This window comes from Scomber japonicus, chromosome 3 (genome assembly GCF_027409825.1).
Source record: "Scomber japonicus isolate fScoJap1 chromosome 3, fScoJap1.pri, whole genome shotgun sequence".
Taxonomy (NCBI): Eukaryota; Metazoa; Chordata; class Actinopteri; order Scombriformes; family Scombridae; genus Scomber; species Scomber japonicus.
In genome coordinates this window covers 27304164-27326699 of record NC_070580.1, presented here as the reverse complement: position 1 = coordinate 27326699, position 22536 = coordinate 27304164, and the positions used below count along the sequence as shown (strand labels likewise).

At 39.0% G+C, this 22536-nt stretch overlaps 1 protein-coding gene across 1 annotated transcript; it reads right to left on the bottom strand.

The window, feature by feature from the left end:
• Positions 1-540: 540 nt before the first annotated feature.
• tead3b (TEA domain family member 3 b) lies at positions 541-18200 on the bottom strand (the record flags this gene model as incomplete). Its single annotated transcript, XM_053315564.1, has 14 exons — positions 541-2082; positions 2197-2349; positions 2456-2599; positions 3228-3401; positions 3675-3811; positions 3931-3995; positions 4432-4485; positions 4669-4712; positions 4829-4954; positions 5884-5895; positions 8228-8290; positions 8443-8505; positions 10222-10286; positions 17969-18200. Coding segments are annotated over 14 exons (1446 nt in total), but the record flags the coding sequence as incomplete, so codon positions are not given.
• Between the last annotated feature and the right edge of the window lie 4336 nt (positions 18201-22536).

Below are 22536 nucleotides of genomic sequence, written 5' to 3'. Positions count from 1 at the left end.
CAATAGTAAACCACCTTAAACCGAAAAAAAAACAAAAAAACAACAAAACAACAAAAACACTGCCCACACCATTCAGAATATGATACATTAGATATCTCATTATTAATTATCAATATCAGCACAATCACACATTATTTTCAGTGAAGCATATGGCAAACACTGAAAGTCAAAAGACAACAGAATCAAAACAAAACATTAATCTTGATAATAGCAAAATGTCTGTATAAAAGATAAACTGAGAGACCTGCTAGAGGAGTGTTATTGTATCTAGCTTGTGAAATATGACATTCAAAGCCAGGTGCAATTATTATTCCACTTATCTTAAACTTTGAACTTTTATAGAAAAATTGTCCAGTGAACCACACAGAGTAGACACTTATCACTTGTCTGGCAGGATCCATGGGCTGACAGTTATCCTGTCTCTAGTATGAGTCCTGCAATACTTTTAACATCTCCATCACAATGGAAAATATGATCAATACAACTCCAGTACCCCTCCCTGCCCCCCCATCATCTGTTTTCCAACCCTATAAATAACAATCAATGGTCATACTCCACAGCACAGAGACAATAGCTCTCATTCAAGACAATTCTTTAGTTTGATTTTAAAATTATTTCATGTGTAATGTCAGTAAAAAACAATGTCTTAAATATAAAAACTGAACTTTTATCAATGAATGCGTCTTCTCCACACATCACACGGAGAAGGGTGAAGCAAATGAGCCGACTTCACAGCATACAATCTCTTTTTTAAACAAAAGAAACAGTGATTAACTTCTCTCCACTTTAACCATGGTCTCTGTGCTGAGTTACTTGATCACAAATATGAACATAAAGTCCCCGAAAAATACTCCTATGTAACACATATTCCTTTAGCATCCACTGACTCACAGTACAGAAACATTTTTTTTAATTAGGCTACATAACTCAAGGCAGAAAATAAGCACTGTTGTTGCTTCATCCCCCTTCTTGATCTTTTAAGTGCAACCGAGCACACGTCTTCAAACAGAGAGAAATAACAAGGGGGTCTTGTAAAGATGGCAAAGCCCTGGCTTTATGTCAGGCTAGCAATGGTACAAGGCATCCCTAGTGTCAAAAGTCAGTTATAGATAGATGCTTGTAAGACCTGATTTTTAAAAAGTGTGTAATAAAACATAAAAAAAAGCAGAACCTAAATAATATGGTAACACAATAAACCTTCTCCCTGTACACTTGATCTGTAAAAATTGGGACGATTTGTTTTTTAAAACAGGCTACATGAAAATTAGTTATCCCGTCCCATCCATCTGTGTGCCCAAATACAAAAACTGCCTCAAAAGACGTAGATCTGAGGGGTTTCTTTCCAATTTTTCTGACAAATTAAACCGGTCTGACTATTTTTTTGTTCATTTAAAAACAAGAGGTAGTAAAAAAAAGGCAATCCAAAGTGGCAGGCATTGATTAAATCTTTGGAGAAAAGGCACTTGCTTTCCTAACAAACCTTCTGCAACAACACCACTTGGCTCTGGTTTTCCCCCCTTCCGTGGTCCTGTTCTCTCGTCTTTTTCAATCTTTTAAATACACGTCTCTTATTGCTCAGAGTGTGTTCCCTTGGATTCTGTTAGAGTCTTTTCAACCCTAAACACATTCTCATTCCCTCAATAAAACATTTCAGGCTCCATCAATTACCTTTGCAAAAGTGACCCACTTCATCTAAAGCATGTTTAAACACATGGAAAGTAGCTAGTTGTTTGAAAAATCCGTAATTCTTCAAATATTTCTTTGCATGTCCGCATGTTGAGATTCACTCTTGTTTTCCTTGCGTATGAGACTTTTTGTTTTGTTTTTTCTAAAGCATAAAATGTGTCCAAGTTAGTTTGATTTAGCTTTGTTTGAATGTTACTTAGTTTTTCCTGGATGGCTGAGCTGGTTGAAGAGGAGATTGTGTCACGCTTTGTCTGGCTTTTCCAAAACCTCCCTGAAGAGCTGTTAGTCCTTAACAAGTCTGTAGACGTGATACTGAGCTCCGTGTTCACTTGTAGAAACCTCAAAAACAAATGCTATACATAGCAAGGTCTCCTGGGTGTCGCGGTTTGTCACCACCTGAAAGCAAAGCAAAAATTTTAGGTGAAAAAACATGAAGTAGCGTAGTCTGTACAGATATTTAGCATTTTACATTTTCAGGTTAAAAATCCCATATAATCAAATGTATGTTACCTGTAGGATAGTGAAGTTTTCAAGAACACTGTTCATCATGTATTTTTCAGGCAAGTGTTTGAGTTTGTGGATAAAGTTGATCATGTACTCGCACATCGGAGAGCGGTGGATCCTGTAAACACACTTTCCTCCCTCCAGGCGGGCGTACTCTGTCTGCAACACACACACAGGTCAGTCAAAACCATGCAGCAGTGTGTATCTATATCATACATACTGGATGTGTGAGTAAAGAGAAGCGACTATTAATGCACGCCCTTACCTCTACCTTCTCGACAACCTGCTTCCCAAACGAGCAGACTTTGGTTGAAACAGTGATCGTCATGTTCTCAATGCTGCTGTACTGGCTGCTCACACCATAGAAAGAGCCAGGGCCATCCTGCATGCCGCTGCTGTTCAGGTCCGCCTGCAGAGAGGATACATTTAAATACATTAGTGATGATCATAACATACTTTAAAATGTAACTAAAGAATCTTATACCACATGAACTGTAAAGTTAATTGTTTGATGGTTTAATGGTTTCTTGCTCCTGTGAAAACATGTTTTGGTTGAAACTGGATGTTCTAGTGTGTATATCAATAGTTTGTTTAAATGTGTACAGCATGTGGTGAAATGGTCCATTGTGAAACGCCCTGTGTATAATCTCAAGATAATAAACATATACTTCACATTGCTGAAAGAAACACCACACTGTCATAACACGAGGAAGTGCTTTGTTTAAGCTGAACAACAATGCTGTTGCATGTGTGACTTTGAAAGCGAGGTTGTGGATTTTATACGATGAGAAAGAGAACTATGATAATGATGATAATCTCACATAAACACATTTTTGCACTTGTTTTCACTTACATTAAAAGCACATTTGAGGGGACTTTCTAATGGTCAGTATGAACAGGAAGGATGATTACAGTGAGCAAAACCTGTTTCAATGTTCATTTGGGCACCAAATAATTTTAAGACAGAAAAAAATGTGAACTATCATTTAAGTATAAATCAGAAAGAAAAATGCAAATTTGATAGATAAATAACCCACCCAGAATTTCACAAGGAAGAATGCGTTCTGAGGGCCTTTCTCATAAAGCTCTTTGAGCCCACCCTTCTTCTCAGGGAACTTGTCATAGATCTGCCTGATGTCCACAGCCTCGAGGAGTGGGTCGCTGTACGAGGGGTTGGTCTGTCCAATGTGGACAAACAGATGTTTGCTGTACTGCAGTGTAGAGAGACAGAGGAGACAAAAGGAGGATATGGTTAACCTCAAGAGCTGAGAATATCACATTCTGTTTACATGTGAGAGAAAGAAAAAAGGATAAAGTTGCTTCCTGTTAGAGGCTTTAAGACATCCAATCAAAGCCACATAAGAATCCTGCAGTTCTTAGTGTTGTTTATGTGCATTACAGTTTTACACCAGAATCACTTTTTAAATGTTTGACATCAATTTTGTTGTTGTATATTGGAAACCTCATTTTAAACTTCAACTCACAGTGTCTGGATCTCTTTGAACCTCCATGAAGGCTGAGTACTCCAGCATCCGCAGCTTAGAGGAGGCGATGGTCCGGTCCTGCCACACTGGCACTGCAGTAGCACTTGGTGGAGGAGGAGGCGCCAAGGGCTCATAACCTGGATGAGCACGTTCACAAATATTTATAAAACAGTGACAGTGAGTCATTTCCATGTCATTCACTAGTTTGGTTTCTTTTAAAAAAATGTGACTGATTTTGACTTAACTTCATACTTACTTGGTATGGACTGTGGTATAGGACCTGATAGGTTTGGGTATGGGGGCTGTGCAAAAGGTTTGATACTGAAAGACAATGAATGGTTCAGTGAGACATTAAAGTGTACTCCATAGTGTCAGGATCAGATTTGTGGCACATGTGTCTTCCTATATTTGTGTTTCTGATACATGTTTTTATCGTGAAAATCTGTTAGTGCTAAAGTATCAGCATGTGTTGCTGCACCAGCTAAGCGTAAGTCCACCTGCTTCATAAAGATGCAAAATAATAATAATAATATAACTGCATTTCTACTGGCAAATCCAAGAAAATGAATAAAAAATATTTATAGATTTTGGTGTTGCTTAGGATTTGTCTGCCCCATTCCGCTTTTTTTCTTAATAAACTTCAAAGCAGTTAATTTGGTGGTGGTTTACATCAGTGCAGGAAACATACAATACAGTGTAGAAGAAGAGTTAGTACAGCTTTGTGCTCACAGCTGGACCTCAGCTAGGGGGAACTTACGCATGGCTGGTGCGGCAAAGCCCAGTCCTTCCCGGGTTGAGATCTGTAACCAGCCTGGTGTGCAAAAATGTGATCTGTTAAACATGCCCTGAAATACCCACCTGACATTCACCCTAACCCCCTATCTTATTCAGTCACTCATTCATGCCTTTGCTCGTCTCTAGCACCAGTCTCACGCTTCAGAAACTAAACACACCCCACAGACATTGTGTGGGTTCAGTAGAGGGGTTTACTTACTCCTGAGAAGGTCCAGGCTGTCCTGCGATTGGAGCAGGCCAGAACTGGGGAGTAAGAAAAAAAGTGTCAGTTGCACTCTGTGGTGTTAATCTGGTTTCTTCAGATGTCATGTAAAATTTATGCTCAAAAGAACAACAATAAAAATGAAGGGAGGTCTCACTCTGGCTTGTTGGTAGGGGGCAGGAGGCAGTGGTGGAAGATGATTCTTTATCATACTCGGGGAGACAATCTGTGCAGACGATAGTGCTGCCATGTTCTGCAGAGCTTTGTCTTTAGATGCCTGATCCTGCAGATTTGAACAGAGAAATGAGAGAATTCAGCCACAAGGTGGCGCCAGAACCTATACATTTCTAAAGCTGTGACATTGTTGCCAGTAATATTTTCTGTGTGACTTACACATCACACTGAATACATTAAAATGATTAAAACAATATCAGAATTCTAAAATATATAAATTTAATAAGCTTGAGGAGAACATCGAATTAATTTTTTGAAAGAGCAGCTCAACAGAACAAAGCAAAGAGAAGAACAGAGAAAATCAGAAGCAGGGTTGTCTCACAGGTATTTAAGCTTGGGTCACAAGAAATTGAAAATTAAAGGTCAGTGTGTTATCATGGTCACCAGACAAAAAAGAAGATAAAGAGTGTATCGATCAGAATGCAGTTTTGCATTAATGCTGCATTTACAAATGAACATCAACAAAACCCAGGTTTGACTATGCTTGAAAGTGGTGCTGTGTGAGGAAAACAGGTAGCACAAGAGACATACAAAGCCAAACAGTCTGAGTGAAATCACACAGAAGAATTTTAAATTTGAAAAGGTACATGAACATAATTTATGGTTCACAAACTGCTTTAATTTCAATATTTCAAACTTTCTTAAAAGTCCACTCTCCTGCATTATTGCATGTTTGCAAAAGAATAATCAAGATATGACTTTGCGATTAAAGCAAGATCCCAAATCAAAGAGCGACACCTTATGCAAAGCAAGCGAGACTTTGGCTTTTGGCAGAGGCTAAAGGGATTGTGCTACATCAGGCAGGATGCGCAGCAGTATTGTGTTCAAAGTGTGACTGTTTCCTAAGCATTGCCTCATTATGGGATAGCAATGGGGCGCGATGCCATGCCAGCAGACGGCCATAGCAGGGGATAGTACACTGGTGCTGCCAAACAAAGGGGAGGAGGGAAGCATATTGCACAAGTCAGATTCACTTACCAAATTCATCGCCTGAATCAAAAAAGAGAGAAACCATTAGTACTGTGATTAATTAAGAGTTTTGGTCCACAGAAAACCTGAAAGTGTATTAAAATTAAAGTTGGCCTATTTTTTCCACTACAGACATGGTGTGAAATTATTTAACATTAACTCAACACACCATAAATAACAGTTTTCAGTGGAGACTGGTGGGATGACAGAATAGCTTCTAACTAGCTCAATATTTATAAAATGACATGGGAATAACATTTGGTAATATACATATATTTGAAATAATGCAACTCATATAAAGACAGCAATTACAGATTAAAACAATTGTAATATTTCATTAATATATCATCATCTCTACAGAATTTAAATGAGTTTTGTTTGTGTCTGTTTGTTTTTAAGAACATTGCTTCAGTGAGTTCTTAATCAAAATGAATTGGGGAGCACATGGCTTTATGAAACTGGACTTTCCCCCACGATAATAGTACAACTATTGAAAACATGACATGACACAAATAGTAAAAGGTCAAGTCATTTTACTAATCAATTTCTGTAATGTATTATGTTGAATGTACAGCTGTGACATTCAGCTTGTTGTCATCTTATAGCTTGTAGTCACACTTTTTACTTTTACAATTAAACTGAATTCACAAGAATAAGCCATCTGAATTTCAAAGACTGGCTTGTAAACTAGCTTGTTGGGTGTTTTTCACTAACAAAATACTTTGGCTTGACTTCATAAATGCTTGACACACTTGGACAGGGCCTAGGGAATTTTTTATGGCTGCTTCTGCAGTCTGTTATTTGATATTTAAAAGCTACAAAAGAGTTAAAGTAACAACAGCTTTACAGTGCAATTAAGTAACCGAATGCAATTATCCAACTAAAGGTGAAGCATAACAAGCCAAATCAGTAGACTAAAATACATGTTGGGTGAGTAGTTAATGTATGATGGTAACATCAAAGACTTTTGTGAAAGGGTTCATGAATATTAATTCTACTACAGAAATATGTCAAGTTATGTTAAGTAGGCAAAATATAGATTGCTGTTTGTGCAAAAAGCATCTATAAAACTTCCCCAAACTACGCCTGAAACAAGAAACAGAAACAATGGAAGAAAACATGATTAACCCCTTCAAGCAGAGAGGATAGAAGTCTCCATAGAGTATATCTCAAGCCTTGAGAAGCCTAAAACCTGATTTTATGCCATGATTCTACTACGTGTTGGTACATTTTTCAGAGCACGCATTCCATAAACTACGTAAGATAAAGACTGCTGATCAAATTTACAGTTTAGATTTGATTTCTCAGTGTACCTAAACCGACTCCAAAAAACTTCAATCTTATTCTTTCTACTCAAGATAAGCTTTTCGTTAATGGAAAGCTTGGAAACTCAAATCACTCTTGACTAGTTTGTTACTTGATACAATTACTAGTCAAGGTCAAAGTTTAGGTGATATAAAGAAATAAAAAAGTCAATCCTTCAGTTTGCTTACAGATTGTTAGCATAGCAGCTACTGCTGGGTGGACTAAACCATATGTGACACTGAAAACTAAAGACTCTCCCCTGCATACAGATGAATCATTTATCTCTTTATGACGGAATCTTTAAAACATGACAGTTGTGAATTAGTCTGCATAAAGGGGTTAATTTAAGAATGGCAGGTTTTTAAGTATTTACACGTTTGGGTTATGTATATGTGAATATGCAAAAACAGTAAAAAGCATTAGGAGAGATCAGAGGAATTATAAGAACTACAAGATGAAGTCAGAAGGAGTCACATGTTGACAAAAACGAAAGATTAATCTTATTTCAAGTTCAGTTTTAAAAAAGACATTACAAACAGAGACATTAGAGGAACTAAAAGCATCAGAGTAGGGAGAGGTTTTAGGGAAAGAAGAAGTCTCAGAGAAGGACAGTTTGCTGCAGAAGCTTTGCTGGCACAGAGGACAAAGCTGGAGCATCATGCAGCTAAACAGCCTTTCATAGGACTCAAAACAGCTTGTGTAGCATTTATTTAAAGCAGAGGTTTTAGAATGAGCTATTATACATTTACTACTGAGTGATGACAGTTCATATTTAATCTAGCACAGACCTACAGTAAAAGCCTTTTCTCTTTTTGTGTTTTGCATGCATGGTAAAGAAGCAGGAGTGGGTTTTTTCAAATAATTAAATTCTTAAGAAAGTTGTGATTAATTGTTAAATACTTAATCTTTTTTGCCAAGCTTGCATACATTTTCCAGCAGGACCTGGCCTCTCATGCAAGCAATGACTGTTCATAATATGCAAAAAGTAACTAGTTAGTGCAAAGCCAAGCCTAAACCAGCCCCGCCGAGCCCGCGGTGAAGCGCATACCTTTAGCTTTGACTGGATCTCGCGAGATTTTCTCCGGGCGAGAACCTGCAAGTGGCTAGAAACCTGCACAGAAGAATAGCCAAGAGGAGGGAAGAACAAAAGAAGACAGGGAGAGAAAAGACAAAGGAAGAAGAAGGGAAGAGAGAGAAGCCGTAACCAAAAGAGGAAAGAGACGCCCAGTCAGTGTTGCCCGTAGGCAGGTTGGCGGAACCTACCTTGATACCCGCCTGGTATTCGCGAACTTTCTTCCGTGCTAACACCTGTATGTGACTAGACACCTGAAAGGGTGTGAAACAGTATTTGAGCATAAAACCAACATGCACCGGGATGCATGCACACACACGTGCATGCAAGTGCAGACATGTACACACAAATATTTAGAGTAAGAAGATAAACAGCAATATTTCTACTCTATGCATACAATAGAAGCTGATTTTAAGGGTGAGGGTGGAAATAGTCTATGTGTTTCTTGTTGTGAACAAATCCCATGAAAAAATCTAAACCATCAATGAAATTATGGTGCCATCAAGCTCCATTGGGACCAACTGGACCACTAACAGTTCAGTTCTGGTAATATATCTTTTGACTGCTACCAGTCTTCCTGCATCTCAGTCAATTCAACGTATTTTTGCTTCAGTCTGGATTTTTGGAAGCAGTCCATGTATGAAGCAGGACTTTGAATGTGCTTTCCATGGAGTCATGGCTCTTTCTCTTTCTTGTCGATCTGGTGATGTGATCCCATGTTTGCTTCATAGATTTTGGTCATCCGCACCAGATAATCTGCTGGTCTCATTTGGTACTGGTGCTCACTCAAGCATAGGAAAGAGGAGTGCTGGAGGTTGGTATATAACTGTCTTACTTCTGGTGTGGTGAGCAGGTCCTGTCTGTCCTGCTGGAGGGTTCAAACAATGTCCAGCTGCCCACATTAGTCTGTCTGTTATGGTCTAGTCTGTTCTGGTGTCAGACACAGGAGGTTTAGATGCTGCTGGAGGCACTGGTGTTGCAGTCTCCGGATGTGTCCGAAATGGGCTTGAGGGACTTAAGTTCGACATGGATGTTGGATCTGGATATATTCTCTCACAGTGGCTCAGTGGAGAGCACTGTTGCCTCACAGCAAAAAAACTTTGGGTTCAAACCCTGTCCCAGGTCGTTTCTGTGTGGTGTTTGCATGAGTGTTCCAGTGTCTTCCCATCACCAAAGACATAAGACATGCATGTCAGGTTTAATACTCCTGTCAGTGCTTCTGACCAAAAGAACTGGAGCTGTTTCTTGGGCGCTGCGCTGCAGCTGTCAATTATAGGCCAAAGATGATCGAATGCAGAGGATCAATTTCCCCAAAGGGATCAATAAAGTTCCTCTTCTTCATTGTTGTTGAAAAACTATTGAAAACACATTGATAAGACACGCCATTGTTCCTTCATCACCATATGGTCCTGTAGTTTATTTTGAGTAAGTCCCTCATACGGTGTCCTGCTGCCATAAAATACTTGCAAGAGCACCAAATGTGTATCAATCTGTGAGTGAAAACAGTGCCCAACAAATACAAACACGCCTGTTTCAGTAAAGTTTGTTAAAAACTACAGGGGCCAGCTGCTTTAAAAAGTGAAACTATACATTTATGACACGTTTTTAAAGATTTACATCCTCAGCATTAAGGCTGACTGCAGGTAAGGCAGAGAGTATCAAGAGACAGACTGATGCATTATTAGTTTTGAATAATAATGGGATTTGTTAACAATAAGAAATATATATAATGATATTATTCTTTATGACTTGTACAATGACTTGTAATACACTTTTGTTATTAAGCATGGCATTAAGATCTATGAATTAATTTCAATTTCTGCTGTTAATGATAAGTGTCACCCTCTTGGTGATTTCTTGTGCCTTTTATTGTCAGTAACTAAAATTAGAATCATGCATACTATGAAATTATTCTAAATCAGGCACTAAAGTCGTTAAAACGTATTATTATAAAAATATTCAGTGTTTACCTGTTTTCTTGTGCGGGTTTTGCCTGTTCTCAGCTTTATGTACCTTGCTATCAATTCATTGCGACCTGTAACAAAAAACAGAAAACAAGTTCACTAACAAAGAACACAAAGATACAAGAATACGTGTATAAACATGAATTACAATACCCTACATTGGACAGAAGGTGGCACTGTTGTTACACTTTGAATGTCATGTAAAAAAAAGAGCAGTATGACCTTTCCCAGAGCTCCTCAGACACAGGGCAAACACTCTTTTGTCATGGGTCACAGGTCAAACTAACACCTATGTTTCCTATAAGAGACCTTCATTTTAAAGTTTCATGTCTTATTCAAGACAAGCTGGGAATTAAAAGGTTGATTTTCTTGTTTTACCCCAAAGTTTTCATTAGCTTGTTTCACACCTCCTTATTGTCTCCTCACATGGTCCTGTAGCCTAATTATAGAGAGTGCTTAGAAAACAGAACCATGTTTTTCATGACATAACATCTACTCTCGACATTCTGCACAAACAGGTTGTGCAGAGAATAGGCTTCTATTCTGGGCTTTCATGGTCAACTTTACATTCAGTGCCATGCATGTGCTTTAAGGAGCACTGCCTTTTCAGCAGAGAGCAGCTGGGTTCAAGCAAAAATTATCTTTGGTGTATGAGAAGTGCAAAAAGCATTATTATGTTGTGCCGGGGGAAAATCAGTCCATCTTTTTCACTCTGTTTCCTTGCCAAGTCACGCTTACTGGGTTCCTGTGGCTGAAAATTGGGCCAGAGGGAGAGGTTAAACCACTGTATCATTATGAATAATGACCTAAATCTCCTAAACTTGCTGACAGAAATTTACACCAACAAAACTGGTCAGGATGTGTATAAACACACACAGACACACATAACAGACTATGTGTCTAGGAAGTCTGTCGGTTAAACAGCTTTCAGAATATCCAGACACATAATGACAGGAGAAACTCGCAAGTCCTGTTTTTTCACACACTCTTTAGCACTTGGCCTCCAGAAGGCACTGGTTATTGCAATTACCATAAAAGTACTGCAGGCCATCTCCAGCAGTCTCGCAGCACTCACTGTACTCTCCAACCAGTCAGCCCGGCGGTCGGCCAGCAGAGCAAAGCAGAGCAGGACTGTCTGCCGATACTGAGGTAGCCCCTCCCCTTCTGCCCCGGGCCAAGGATGGACACGCCCGCTCCAGCGCCTCCGCATTCCTAACATTCCTCTAAGCCTGACACATCTGTGCTAGCCAATCTGATTGGCCTGGGCCTGCGAACACAGCCAGAGCTCAGGCGAACACACACATGCTCCTATGCACTCCCAACTCTGGGAGAAGTAGGGGTTAGAGCCGGGGTGAGGGCCATTAGGTTGGGGTAGGGGGTCGTCAGTTAGGGGGGCAAAAGGGGCAGCTGATGCTGTAACTCTTGGAGGAAACACAAAGCCATAACTGTCTCTGCCAACAACTGCCACCTGGCAGCAGAGCAGCCCTTTTTCCCAAAACAACACCACTGTGTGACCCTGCACTCAACGGACAGCAGCACCTGCTGCCGACCATCCCAGCAGAGGATGGCAGAGAAAGAACAATGCCAGCTTGACCCCCGCCCAACTGTCACTCTCAATCTCTTCAGCTGAAGGGCAGAGAGGGAAAAACATTATGTCGTCCCAACCACAGAGTTCTGCTATGAATTTCACAGATATCTGATAGCAGAGCTCTGGAGGCAAGATAAGAACTGCAGTACCTCTCACAGAACGACAATGGTGAGACAACCTTAGTGCTGTACAGAAATTCACAGCAGACATTTAGACTCTGACTCTTTGAGCTGTGGCTCAGTAAAATCAAGCTAAATCTATTATTTACGATTAAAGTGATGATGGAAATCATATTAAAAAAGCAGGCCAAATAGTTTTTTGTCTAACATGCGTTGTAAAAGTGATGAGCACAGTGATGGCTTGCTATTGTGTGGTAAATCAAAAAGTTTACCACATGTTTTGTTCATCTGTTGAACAGTGCAGCTCTGTGGTTGTGAGCTGAGACGATATCTCCAGTTTCTCCACAACATCTGGTTGGTTTTGTGATATTTCAAATCACTGCGTTTGTTTTCATGTGATGTACAGTTTGCTGCAGAGAGGCCACTTTGAAGCGGGTCGGGCAAAAAACTCCAGTGTTTGATTTCAAAGTTTCAAATAAACTTTTTTATAAAGTTGGATGTTATAATGATTCTCATTCTCAGGCACAACTTTCTTCTGCTGTATGGAAAAAGACAAACTGGATCATAATACCACTGCAATATACTGAATAGTGCCTTGAATTACATTAAATGTTACATCCCTAAACAGTATAGCATTACCAGGAGACTCTATTTCAGTGCAGAAAAAGACATTGTGCAGCTCATAGAGCGACGGGAGATGATTTTAGAAGCATTGGGATGATGAGTCCTAAATCCTTCATCCTCTACCTCACACCCTTGCATCAAATGTTTAAATCAATAGCATTGAAAGCATTTTGAGGGCTAACATAATCACTCAGGAGACTTGTGTTCATCCCCAGGCTCAGTCAATAAACTCTGGATCAACTGGGTAAGTGTGTGGTTTAAAAGCAAAATCTGAAACTGAAAGTCATTCACTTAGGAAGAAAACAAAGCCTGATATAGAATATTAAATTTTCCAGGATTGTAAAACAGAAGCTGCACATGCAAATGTTATGTATATGGAGTGCTTCTGCCTGCTGTTTCTTAGAGCAGTGACCCAGTAGGACTAGTTATATCAGTTGATAAAATAAATGAGACACATTTCTCTCTCAAATCCCAAAATAGAAAATATCAAGGACATGCTCGTGAAGTCATCAGTGGTAGCTGCAGCCATGACAGCCAAAGTCTACTCAGACTGGACATAGTGGGGGGCAGGGAGATGGTGAAAAGTTTGGTCCACACAGCAGGAGAACATGACAGGTGCATACACACAGACACACACTGTTACAATCGCATTTGCAGCCTCATTTGTCCTGTGCTTATTTCCCCACACTCACTGTTTTTCCATCTCTCTACCCCCTTTTGTGAGCTCCTTATGATTCCCTTGCTGATTGCTCAACACCCACTCACATCGCTGCAGGCTGCCATTCTTAACCTCTTCCCTGACAGGACACACCTATCTTTTTTCTTTTACTACATGACCGCTGGAATTTTCCACTTCCATGCTAAGATAGTGAGCAAAAAGGTAATCTCTCTTCACTCCCTGTACCTTCCCCCTCCCTTCCTGCCTCTACCGCTCTGTCTCTCTCCTGAACCCTTTCTCCACCCATATTCTCTCCCCTCCTCCCTTCTCATAACATTGAGGTAATCCTAAATTGCTAACATACTGCTCAGCCATGACTGAAAACATTCCTAACATCTCAGTGAGGGGGCTGACAGGGAAGCACCAGGCTTGCTCAGTCATCATTACAGGCCAGTCAGCACCTCCTCTTATACCTTTACACACATGTTTCTCGCAACTTTGTGCATGCAGTGGACCTGCTGCTAATTCTTAATGTGGCCTTCAAAAGGTCAGAACAGACATAAGCCTCCCTCCAGCACTTAAATCTTTTTTTTTTCTGTACCCAGAGTGCATTGCAGTAGTGACAGCTGCAGGGCTGAGAGGGAGAGGTGTGTGCTTGAGGTTTGACACACCTGTCGAGGCCAGAAAACGCAGGTGAACAACATGTCAGCACAGCCCCAAAACAAAACAAGACAGGTAACATTTTTTTCACACATACACACACGCATCTTCTGAGCATACTTCCCCTGAACCTGTGTTGTAAAATGTGCCAACTATTTAATCCTACTAAGAGGGAATGTCACTCAGGCGCAACTATTTTTTGAATGTTTTGCTTTTAGTTTCTCTCCCCGCTTTTTCTTTCAACCCAACCGGTCAAAACAGATGGCCGCCCACCTAAAGCCCGGTTCTGTCTGAGGTTTCTTCCCATTAAAAGGGTTAGGGAGTTTTTCCTTGCTGCCGTCACCAAGTGCTTGCTCATGGGGAAATGTTGGGTCTCTGTGAAATAAAGAGTACAGTCTAGACCTGCTCTATGTGAAACGTGCCCTGAGATAACTGTGATTTGGCGCTATATGAATAAAACTGATCTTCAAAAGATAATAATAATAATAATAATAATAATAATAATAATAATAATAATGATAATGCATTTTATTTAAAGGCGCCTTTCAAAGCACTCAAGGACACCTTACAAGGCACATATAAAACAGTACATCAAACAATATAAATCAGGTAATATTTAATGCAAAGATAAATAAATATGAATGTGACTACAAAGTGCTTTAGTACAATAAATAAACAAGAATGCGATCGCATAGTTAGTGTGAGACAGAGTATGCCACTCTGAATAGGTGCGTTTTCAGGCGGGATTTAAAGGTGGAGACAGAGTCAGAAGATGCCGTTGTTAATATGCCAACCACTTCATTTCTCTCTGAATTAATATGAGTAGAAAAATTAAAAGTATAGAGCCTAGTTTGACATTTGGGATTATTCTCTTTCTTGTACAGAGTTAGACGAGAGGATTGATACCACTCTCACAAAAGTATCTGTCCCAGCAGGCACAGTTAGCGTAGCTTAGCTTAGCACAAAGACTGGAAATAGGGGGAAACTGTTAGCCTGGCTCTGTTCAAAAGTATCAAAATCTGTCTCAGCCTGATAAACATGTTGCATCTTAATTTTTTTTAATTGGTATATAAACCGAAGTGTAAAAACGTCAAGTTGTGGTTTTATGGGGGGTTATGTGTCGGGCACAATGACTTCAATCTGTCATAAAATCTGGGAAAAAAACCACAAACAGTTGTTTTTCCCCTTCATTCAGAGCCAGACTAGATTCCTTTATGCTAAGCTAAGCTAACCAGCTATAGCTATTGAATGGATAGGCTAAGTAAAAGAGTTGTATCAATCTTCTCATGTAACTCTCAGAGAGGAAAAACAAATAAGCAACTTTACTAAAATGCTATGGTAGATTTTACACATTTTAAAAGATAAAAGTATCATAATATAATAGTATATAATGAGTATAGTCAGTATACAATCAGTGCACTAACAGTGGACACAGGCATTGGTTTTATCATCTTATTCCAGATTCTTTGTTGTTCGTGTTCAAAAATAACTGGAGTGAATAATAACATGTGTGACTTATTAAACTGAGTGTTTCGCTCTTTTGAACTCTTTGTCACCCCTGAGCCACGTAAATGACTGGCAATGCTACCGGGAAGTCTAGACACTTTTGTGGAGCAGATAATACACATGTACAGTATAAAACAGCCTTTTTGCAAAAGACAATGGAAATTTGTAAAGGTTTCCCACCAAATGAAAAAAAAAATAAAACTCCTGGCAGAAAATCTGGAATTCCCAATGAGAGGGATGACTTGCCTGCTTTTGGAGGCCACTGGGAGTCTGAGACTGCAAGGTAGACAGTATCACATACAGTGCAATCGTTAACATTCCCCTAACCTCACGTCAGGGCAGCTTTTAGGTGTCTGACGTAATCACCTTGTGAGAGGGCTTCTTCTGGGGCATGCCTTAGCTGTGCCAGCAGAGCCTCAGATGACTTATTGTAAATGGAGAGGGTGTTTAGTGCTCTAGAAAAAAACAAGTCTCTAAAAGGGGTCCTGACAGTTTGCTGCTAAGGGGGGGGGGGGGGGGGGGGGGGTGGTGCAGGGCCGACCTCTTTGTTGACGTTCTCATGACAAAAGTACAGAGCCCAGGACACAACACTGCCCTGCTAAACAAGGCTGAAGAGTTACTTAAGTAAAAGCCTGTACACAAAAATCAAACTAATAGTGTACAGGGTAAACTGGCTCTGTAAATCTGCATAATATGTATTAATATACTGTTATAATTAAACTTGTCCTTCAATACTGTTTGGATTACATTCAATTGAAATGGATTACGTTAATCAGAAATGTTAAATGGAATGTTTATCCAACAGCTAAATCCATATTAGTCATATAAGTCTGTTTTTTCTGTGACAGGTCAACTAATTATAATGTTCATATTTTAACAATTATAAATTAATCTATCCGTTTTTTGTCTGAATTGTTCAGTCTAGTTGTAGGAAAATAGTGAAAAATGGCTGCTATGATGATTTAAAGACAAAGGTAATGTCTTCAAATTGTATTTTTGTTATCTAACAGCCAAACAACAGTCAAAAAGACAAACATATTAAATGTACAATTATATAAAACAGAGAAAAGGCAGCAAATCAACAGCTACAACCTGCAAATGTTCAACATTTTTCTACACAAATGACTTTAGTCGTTGATCTATTAATCAGAGGATTGTGTATTTAGACTATTTGAGTCATTTAGTGTTTTTCCAGTGCTCTGTTCCTTAAGACAGGATCAAAGGCACAACAGAAGCTGCAACAATGTCTGAGATATCTCAGGTATGTGCTTGGCCATGAAAATCCAAATCTTCCTGACGAACGAGAGGATGAGATTCCATCTTTGGTGAATCATGCCAGAAGAATCCCATCTGACGTCAAGCACAGAAAAACCACCCAAAAAACAGAGCTTTAAAAACAAACACTAATGCAGTCTGTCTGAGACTTGGTGGCAATGATTGATGGTTTTTATGGTTGCATTGAAGCCGGAATCAATTTCAAGTTTTAGAGACATGATGGACAATAATTAAAGGGTGAGGAAGTCTTACAAAGAATGGCTTGAGGGAGATGAATTACGATGGTGAAAATAACATAATTTTACAAAACCAGAGAGAGGGGTTTGTTGAGGACAGGGCCAAGCACAACAGAAAAGGGGCAGTTCAATTCCTGTCAATCAGCGTTTATCACTGTTCAGCAAAATTTCCAACCTCAAATGTTCAATCTAATTAGGAGAGCGTGAGCTGTCCCACCAACAGGAACGAGAAAGTGAGGGATCAGATTAATGAAAGACAAATGCGTTCAATTTCCTACACCTGGATGTTGGTGATTCTAGCAGAAGGCTTGCCAACATATCCATCTGGAGCTTTTCAGGGCATTAATGGCTCAACACCTGCAATTTAATGAACACACTGCAGGAAACAGCATTACTATTCTGAAACCATATGGATGTTTAAAATCTTTGAGAGAACAGCGTGCCAATACAATGTTTTTGTTCCTAAGTCTCGATTCACGCTGTGCTAATTACTGCTAATTTAATAGAAGCATCCAGGATCAAACGCAACACTTCCTCAGAAACCGGCTCCAACCAGTCACCTTACAAGCAAAACTCTCCCAGCGATACCGGTGTGGGGGAGAACAAGCGCATGACGTTCTGCGATAAAAACAAAGAGCAGGTTTTGTGTAGTAAGGAAGAGACGAGGCCATAAAACCCTGGGCATAAAAACAGGCTGTGTAGAAAAACACTCTGAGGAAAAAGACAGGTGTAAATCAAGAGTAGAGGAGGCGAGATGCTTTCAAGACAGCAATAACCAGCTCTGAGAGTGCCGGTACGACTGGAAGAACCTGCCCCTGGGTCACAGCACAACAGGTACAGACTTGTTAATGAGAGTTCTGCGAGGAAAGAAAACATTCACCTCAGTGTCAAAGCTGTGACATGAGCTTAGGAGGAAGAAAAGTATTTTTCTCTTTTTTTTTAGGACACTTTGGTGGATGTTTGTTTTCCTCCAGCCACAAATCTCTGTGGAATGGATGGTTTTCTCATTTTTGTACATTCATTATGGAACTGATTTCCATATAATTGTTGTTCTTTTGTTGCTCTGGCTGTTATCCAGTGTACTCACCATACATCTTTCCCTCGTCTGACAGGATGATTTTCCTCCTGCCACAGGGAGGGTAGATGGCGAGGGCTTCCTGGAAGCTCTGCTCGATATCTGGGCTCCACACGCCCTCGGCGTCCCCGTCGATGGTCTTGTCCTCGTTTTCCCCATCCAGCCCATCTTCTGGGCTACCGTTGGCACTCCAATCGTTGGACGCAATGGTGGCGGCTCCCCCTGGGCCCGACCCCGAGCCCCAATATCAAAGGATCTGTAAGAGATCTGTGTAAGAAAAGAAACAGATTAGTTGTTTTCGATTTTTTTATTTTTTTATTCAAATGTTACAACTTAATCAGAGTTGCACAACACATGAAACTCAAACAGTGTTCAGCCTTCTTTACCCTGACAGCAAGTTAAATGATAAGTTTGGTGAAATTTTATATTTTTCTTTCTGCCAACAAATCCCATAAAAAGACCAAAATCAACAGTATAAAATGATTTATTTATGGTCTGCAGACATAAAACACAAATCCAACACTTAAAGTCGAAACAGTAATTTCTACGGTATTAAAAGAGAAAAAGACAAGAAATACAACATACAAACAAAACAACACAATCTTGAAATCCAGAACTACATCACTGCAAATTAAATAAGAAATACACCAAAACTATGAACAACAAGGATAATGTGACAGCTCAAGTAAAAAAGTTTTTCAATTGATGCAACTAACAAGTATTGGCTGTTCACCAAAGCCTGATTGATCTTATTCTTCATTTTTGTCTAAAAACACATTCATCAGCCACATTTGTTGACATGTGACATGTTTCTTTATTATATAAAGGTGAGCACTGTTTGGATCAATCTCATATATACTGTAATACTCACTAGTACCCAATTTCACAAAAATCATCCCCAACACACTTCTGAATTTCCTCTTCGAGTAACTTTTACTAAAAACTACAGAGCACAGCGATTGTAGAATATTATCTAGTCTTCTTTAAAAATTAAACTATATGTTTGTAACCTGTTTTTAAGTATTTATGTCTTAAACTTGGAAAAAATGTGTAACACACACAGAGTAGGAAAGTCTGAAAGTATTGAGAGACGAGCTAACAAATTGTTTGGGTTGGTCTTTTCAAGGAATTTGTTGACAATAACAGAATATAAAATGTCACCAGCCCAGTTCTTTAATACATACATTGTTTATCCAATGGGAAAACAATCACAGACAAGAAACATATGTGCTGGACTCAACTCTAATTCAGTATTTTTTTCTAATAAAGACACGTCACCACAATGTGTACCACTGTTGGATGCATGTGTTGCAACACTACAAAAGTCAGTCAATATAAAGTTATTTGTAGCTTTATTTGAGATTGTTTTTTGACTTTAATGTCAGTGGTGTTGCCAGTGTTACTCTAAATTAACCAATAGCCCAGTGGTCACAGCTGGAACTGCAGGTCATGTGACATAAAACTAGCTAGAAAATGTCCATGTTGTTAAACACAATCAAAACTTAACTGTTTGATTACACTCAACATAATTACAAGCCATCACTTTATGTATCAACCCATCATTTTTGTTGTATTCATGTGTGGAGGGAATCGGCCACTTGAAGCAAGAAGGAGGAGGCCCGAAAAACCCCTTTTGGTGTTTGTGCTGGATGAGCAAGTATCCTGCAACTCCTGCAACAGTTTTATCAGCACACAGCCACACTTGGAGCTAAGAGCAGGTCAACATTATTCCCTTATTTCGAACCGTTGATTGAATTTATGCAAGCAAATTTCAAATGGATGCCTGTAGAATAAATACGTGGAATGGGGAGTCAATTTCAAACTTAAGGACCGCCCAGCCTTAAAATTGGTTGGCGGAGGATGAAAATTCATTTTGGGACAAGAGTTGGGGGGAGGGGCAGCGCTGCTCCCACTCTGAACAGCCAGAGCATCATGTTGGTCTGCTGCACTGTCCAGCGTATTAATGTAAGTTAGTATTTTAACGTTACCTAAGACAGTTAAAACTACATCAGTATGATTAAATAGTACACGACATTTGGGTTTATTAAATTAAGGAGATGGATGTTTGTACTCTTTAGACAGGGAGGACCATTAAAAGGTTTTATCAGGATCTATTTTATGCATTATACTCACCACAGTTTTCTGCTCCTGTTTTTCTCACTTTGCAATTTGTGCTAATGGTGTGACTAATTTAGTCTCTAATTAATTTAAATAAAAAGGTTGATGAACAATCGTCTAATAACTTGAATGGTGTTTTATTCATCTTAAAGGTCATTTCAAATGATTTTAACTAATGATATTGTAGAAATTTGGGATATACCACAGTCAATATTTCAGGAGGATGTTGAAAAAGTTCGTTAAGAGCCCTGGACTTGATTCAAACCAATTCATTTAGGTCTACAACTTCATTTTTAAAGTTTCCTAATGTTCCTTTAAAGTTAACTAATATTTGGACTTAATCTCTTTCTTTGTTTTACTTTAGATGTTTAAATATGTGGAATAATTACAGTAGCTGCTAAAAGCCCCAGATATGTGTGAGGTTCATGTAAAGCACATTGAATACAAAATGTCATCTATCAATAGGCCACTACTTTGGCTTCCTTTAACATTTTCTTTATTGCAGTCATTAAATTTGTATGGATAAACAATGCTAACCGTAATTATTACTATAATTTCCTAGATTTTATTCCTCTGAAATGGCCAAATGAATTCAAGATATTCCATAAAATGAAGTTTAAAGACCTCACTAATCAGCACTGGCCTCAAAGAATTCTTGTGGTCTGGGAACTGTGTCCCAATGTGGTTGGCTCATGGCTGACTGCAGGCAAAGATCTTAAGTATTTTTCAAGCTGTCTTTTCAGCATTGTATTGTTTCTGAGATGGAAGTCTATGAGGTAACCCATGATCCTCCCAGGATGCTTGTGTTTCTACTTTAGCATTTCTGCAGATGCTGACAAATATAAAGCCTAATGGATAAATACAGAGAACGCCAAAATGTGGGAAAATTTCAGTGATGAAATTATTTGAACATTCAGCATTTACATGACAGAATATTAAAAAGATATCATGGACTGTCTGTTTTAAGTAGTTCTTTTTCTATCCCATATTTTTTTCATTTTTACATTTTCTATGGTAGATTATTGTTTAGTTATAGAAACCGTATGGTTATTTTAACACAAATACAAACCAAGCGTTTGCACTAGTAGCTTTACCGCTAGTGATGAAAAGTAAGAATGAAAAATGTGGATAAGTGAATATATATATGTGCATCTGTAAAACATTTAATCAAAGCCACAGAAAGCCTCCCTTGTGTGAGTCTTCATGGTATAATTAAACCAAAGCTGTGTGTTCATATATTTCACCAGAAATCTCCCCTAGTCTCTCCCCCGCAGTTTATCTCTCAGTATTTAGAGCAATACACACTTTATAATTACTGCAGTTACACCAAATCACCCAAGGACCACAAACTGGTGAAAAACCAGAGGTGGGAGGATTAGTGACACCTCCTTTCCCTTCCTCTCATAATTTAAAAGGAATTACAAGAGATCTGAGGCAAGGAGATCAGTAATACTGTTCCTGGAGTGACATGTTACCACACACAACACACACACATGAAATTTATGGATGTCACTGAACCCAAATGATAGTTTGACAAATATCCACAAGTCAAGCTGCTAATTTTAGCTGAGAGGGTATTGGTTATGGTGGACCTCTTGCAACAGGGTCACGGTGTTAAAACTCAACACCGAAACTGAGCTCTCATCAGCAGCTCAAGAGATCCACCTCAGTCCTCACAGATGACACTGTGGGATCACACTCGATCACTGCTAACTACATACAAGTGGAGTTGGGAGTTGGGGTTAGTTTAATGATATTCTGTCCTATCAACCTGTTAATGAATGCACAATACTTAATAAAAAATCCCAAACATAAAAAATGTGGAGTAAGATATAAGTAAATAATCAACCAAAAAATTAATATTAATATAAAAATAGACTAATTTGAGTCAACTTTCAAACAAAAATGGCTACAATTTTCTAGTTCCAGCACCTCAAATGTAAATATTATCTCCATGCTTTTGTTTGTCTTTAAAGATAGAGACCTCAATATCTTTTTATTTTGGACTGATAGACCCAAAAAAAAAATATTTTAAATACGTGACTTTTGACTTTGGGAAATTGTGATTTGTTACATGCATTTTTTACAATTCCAACATTTTACCCACAAAACGATAAATCAGGAAAACAACCGGTAGCTTAATCATTAGTAGAAAGTAACTCGTCCCAATAACAAAACAACACATTAGGTCTATTTCCAATGGCTCCCAAATAAGTGTTTTCAGTGTCCTCCATAGGACTAATGGGGACCAGACCATATATATGCCACTTTCCAAAGCCTTTGCAAATCATTGTTAAAAAATAATGATGTTTTATGGTGTGACAACGCTGTGGTTGAGGTCTGGTAGGCACAAAAACCACTTGGTTAGGGTTAGGGAAAGATCATGGTTTGGGTTAAAATGCGGTTTATACTTCCTTACAGTTACACAGCCTTCGTTGTCTTGGCAACAGTAAACACTATTA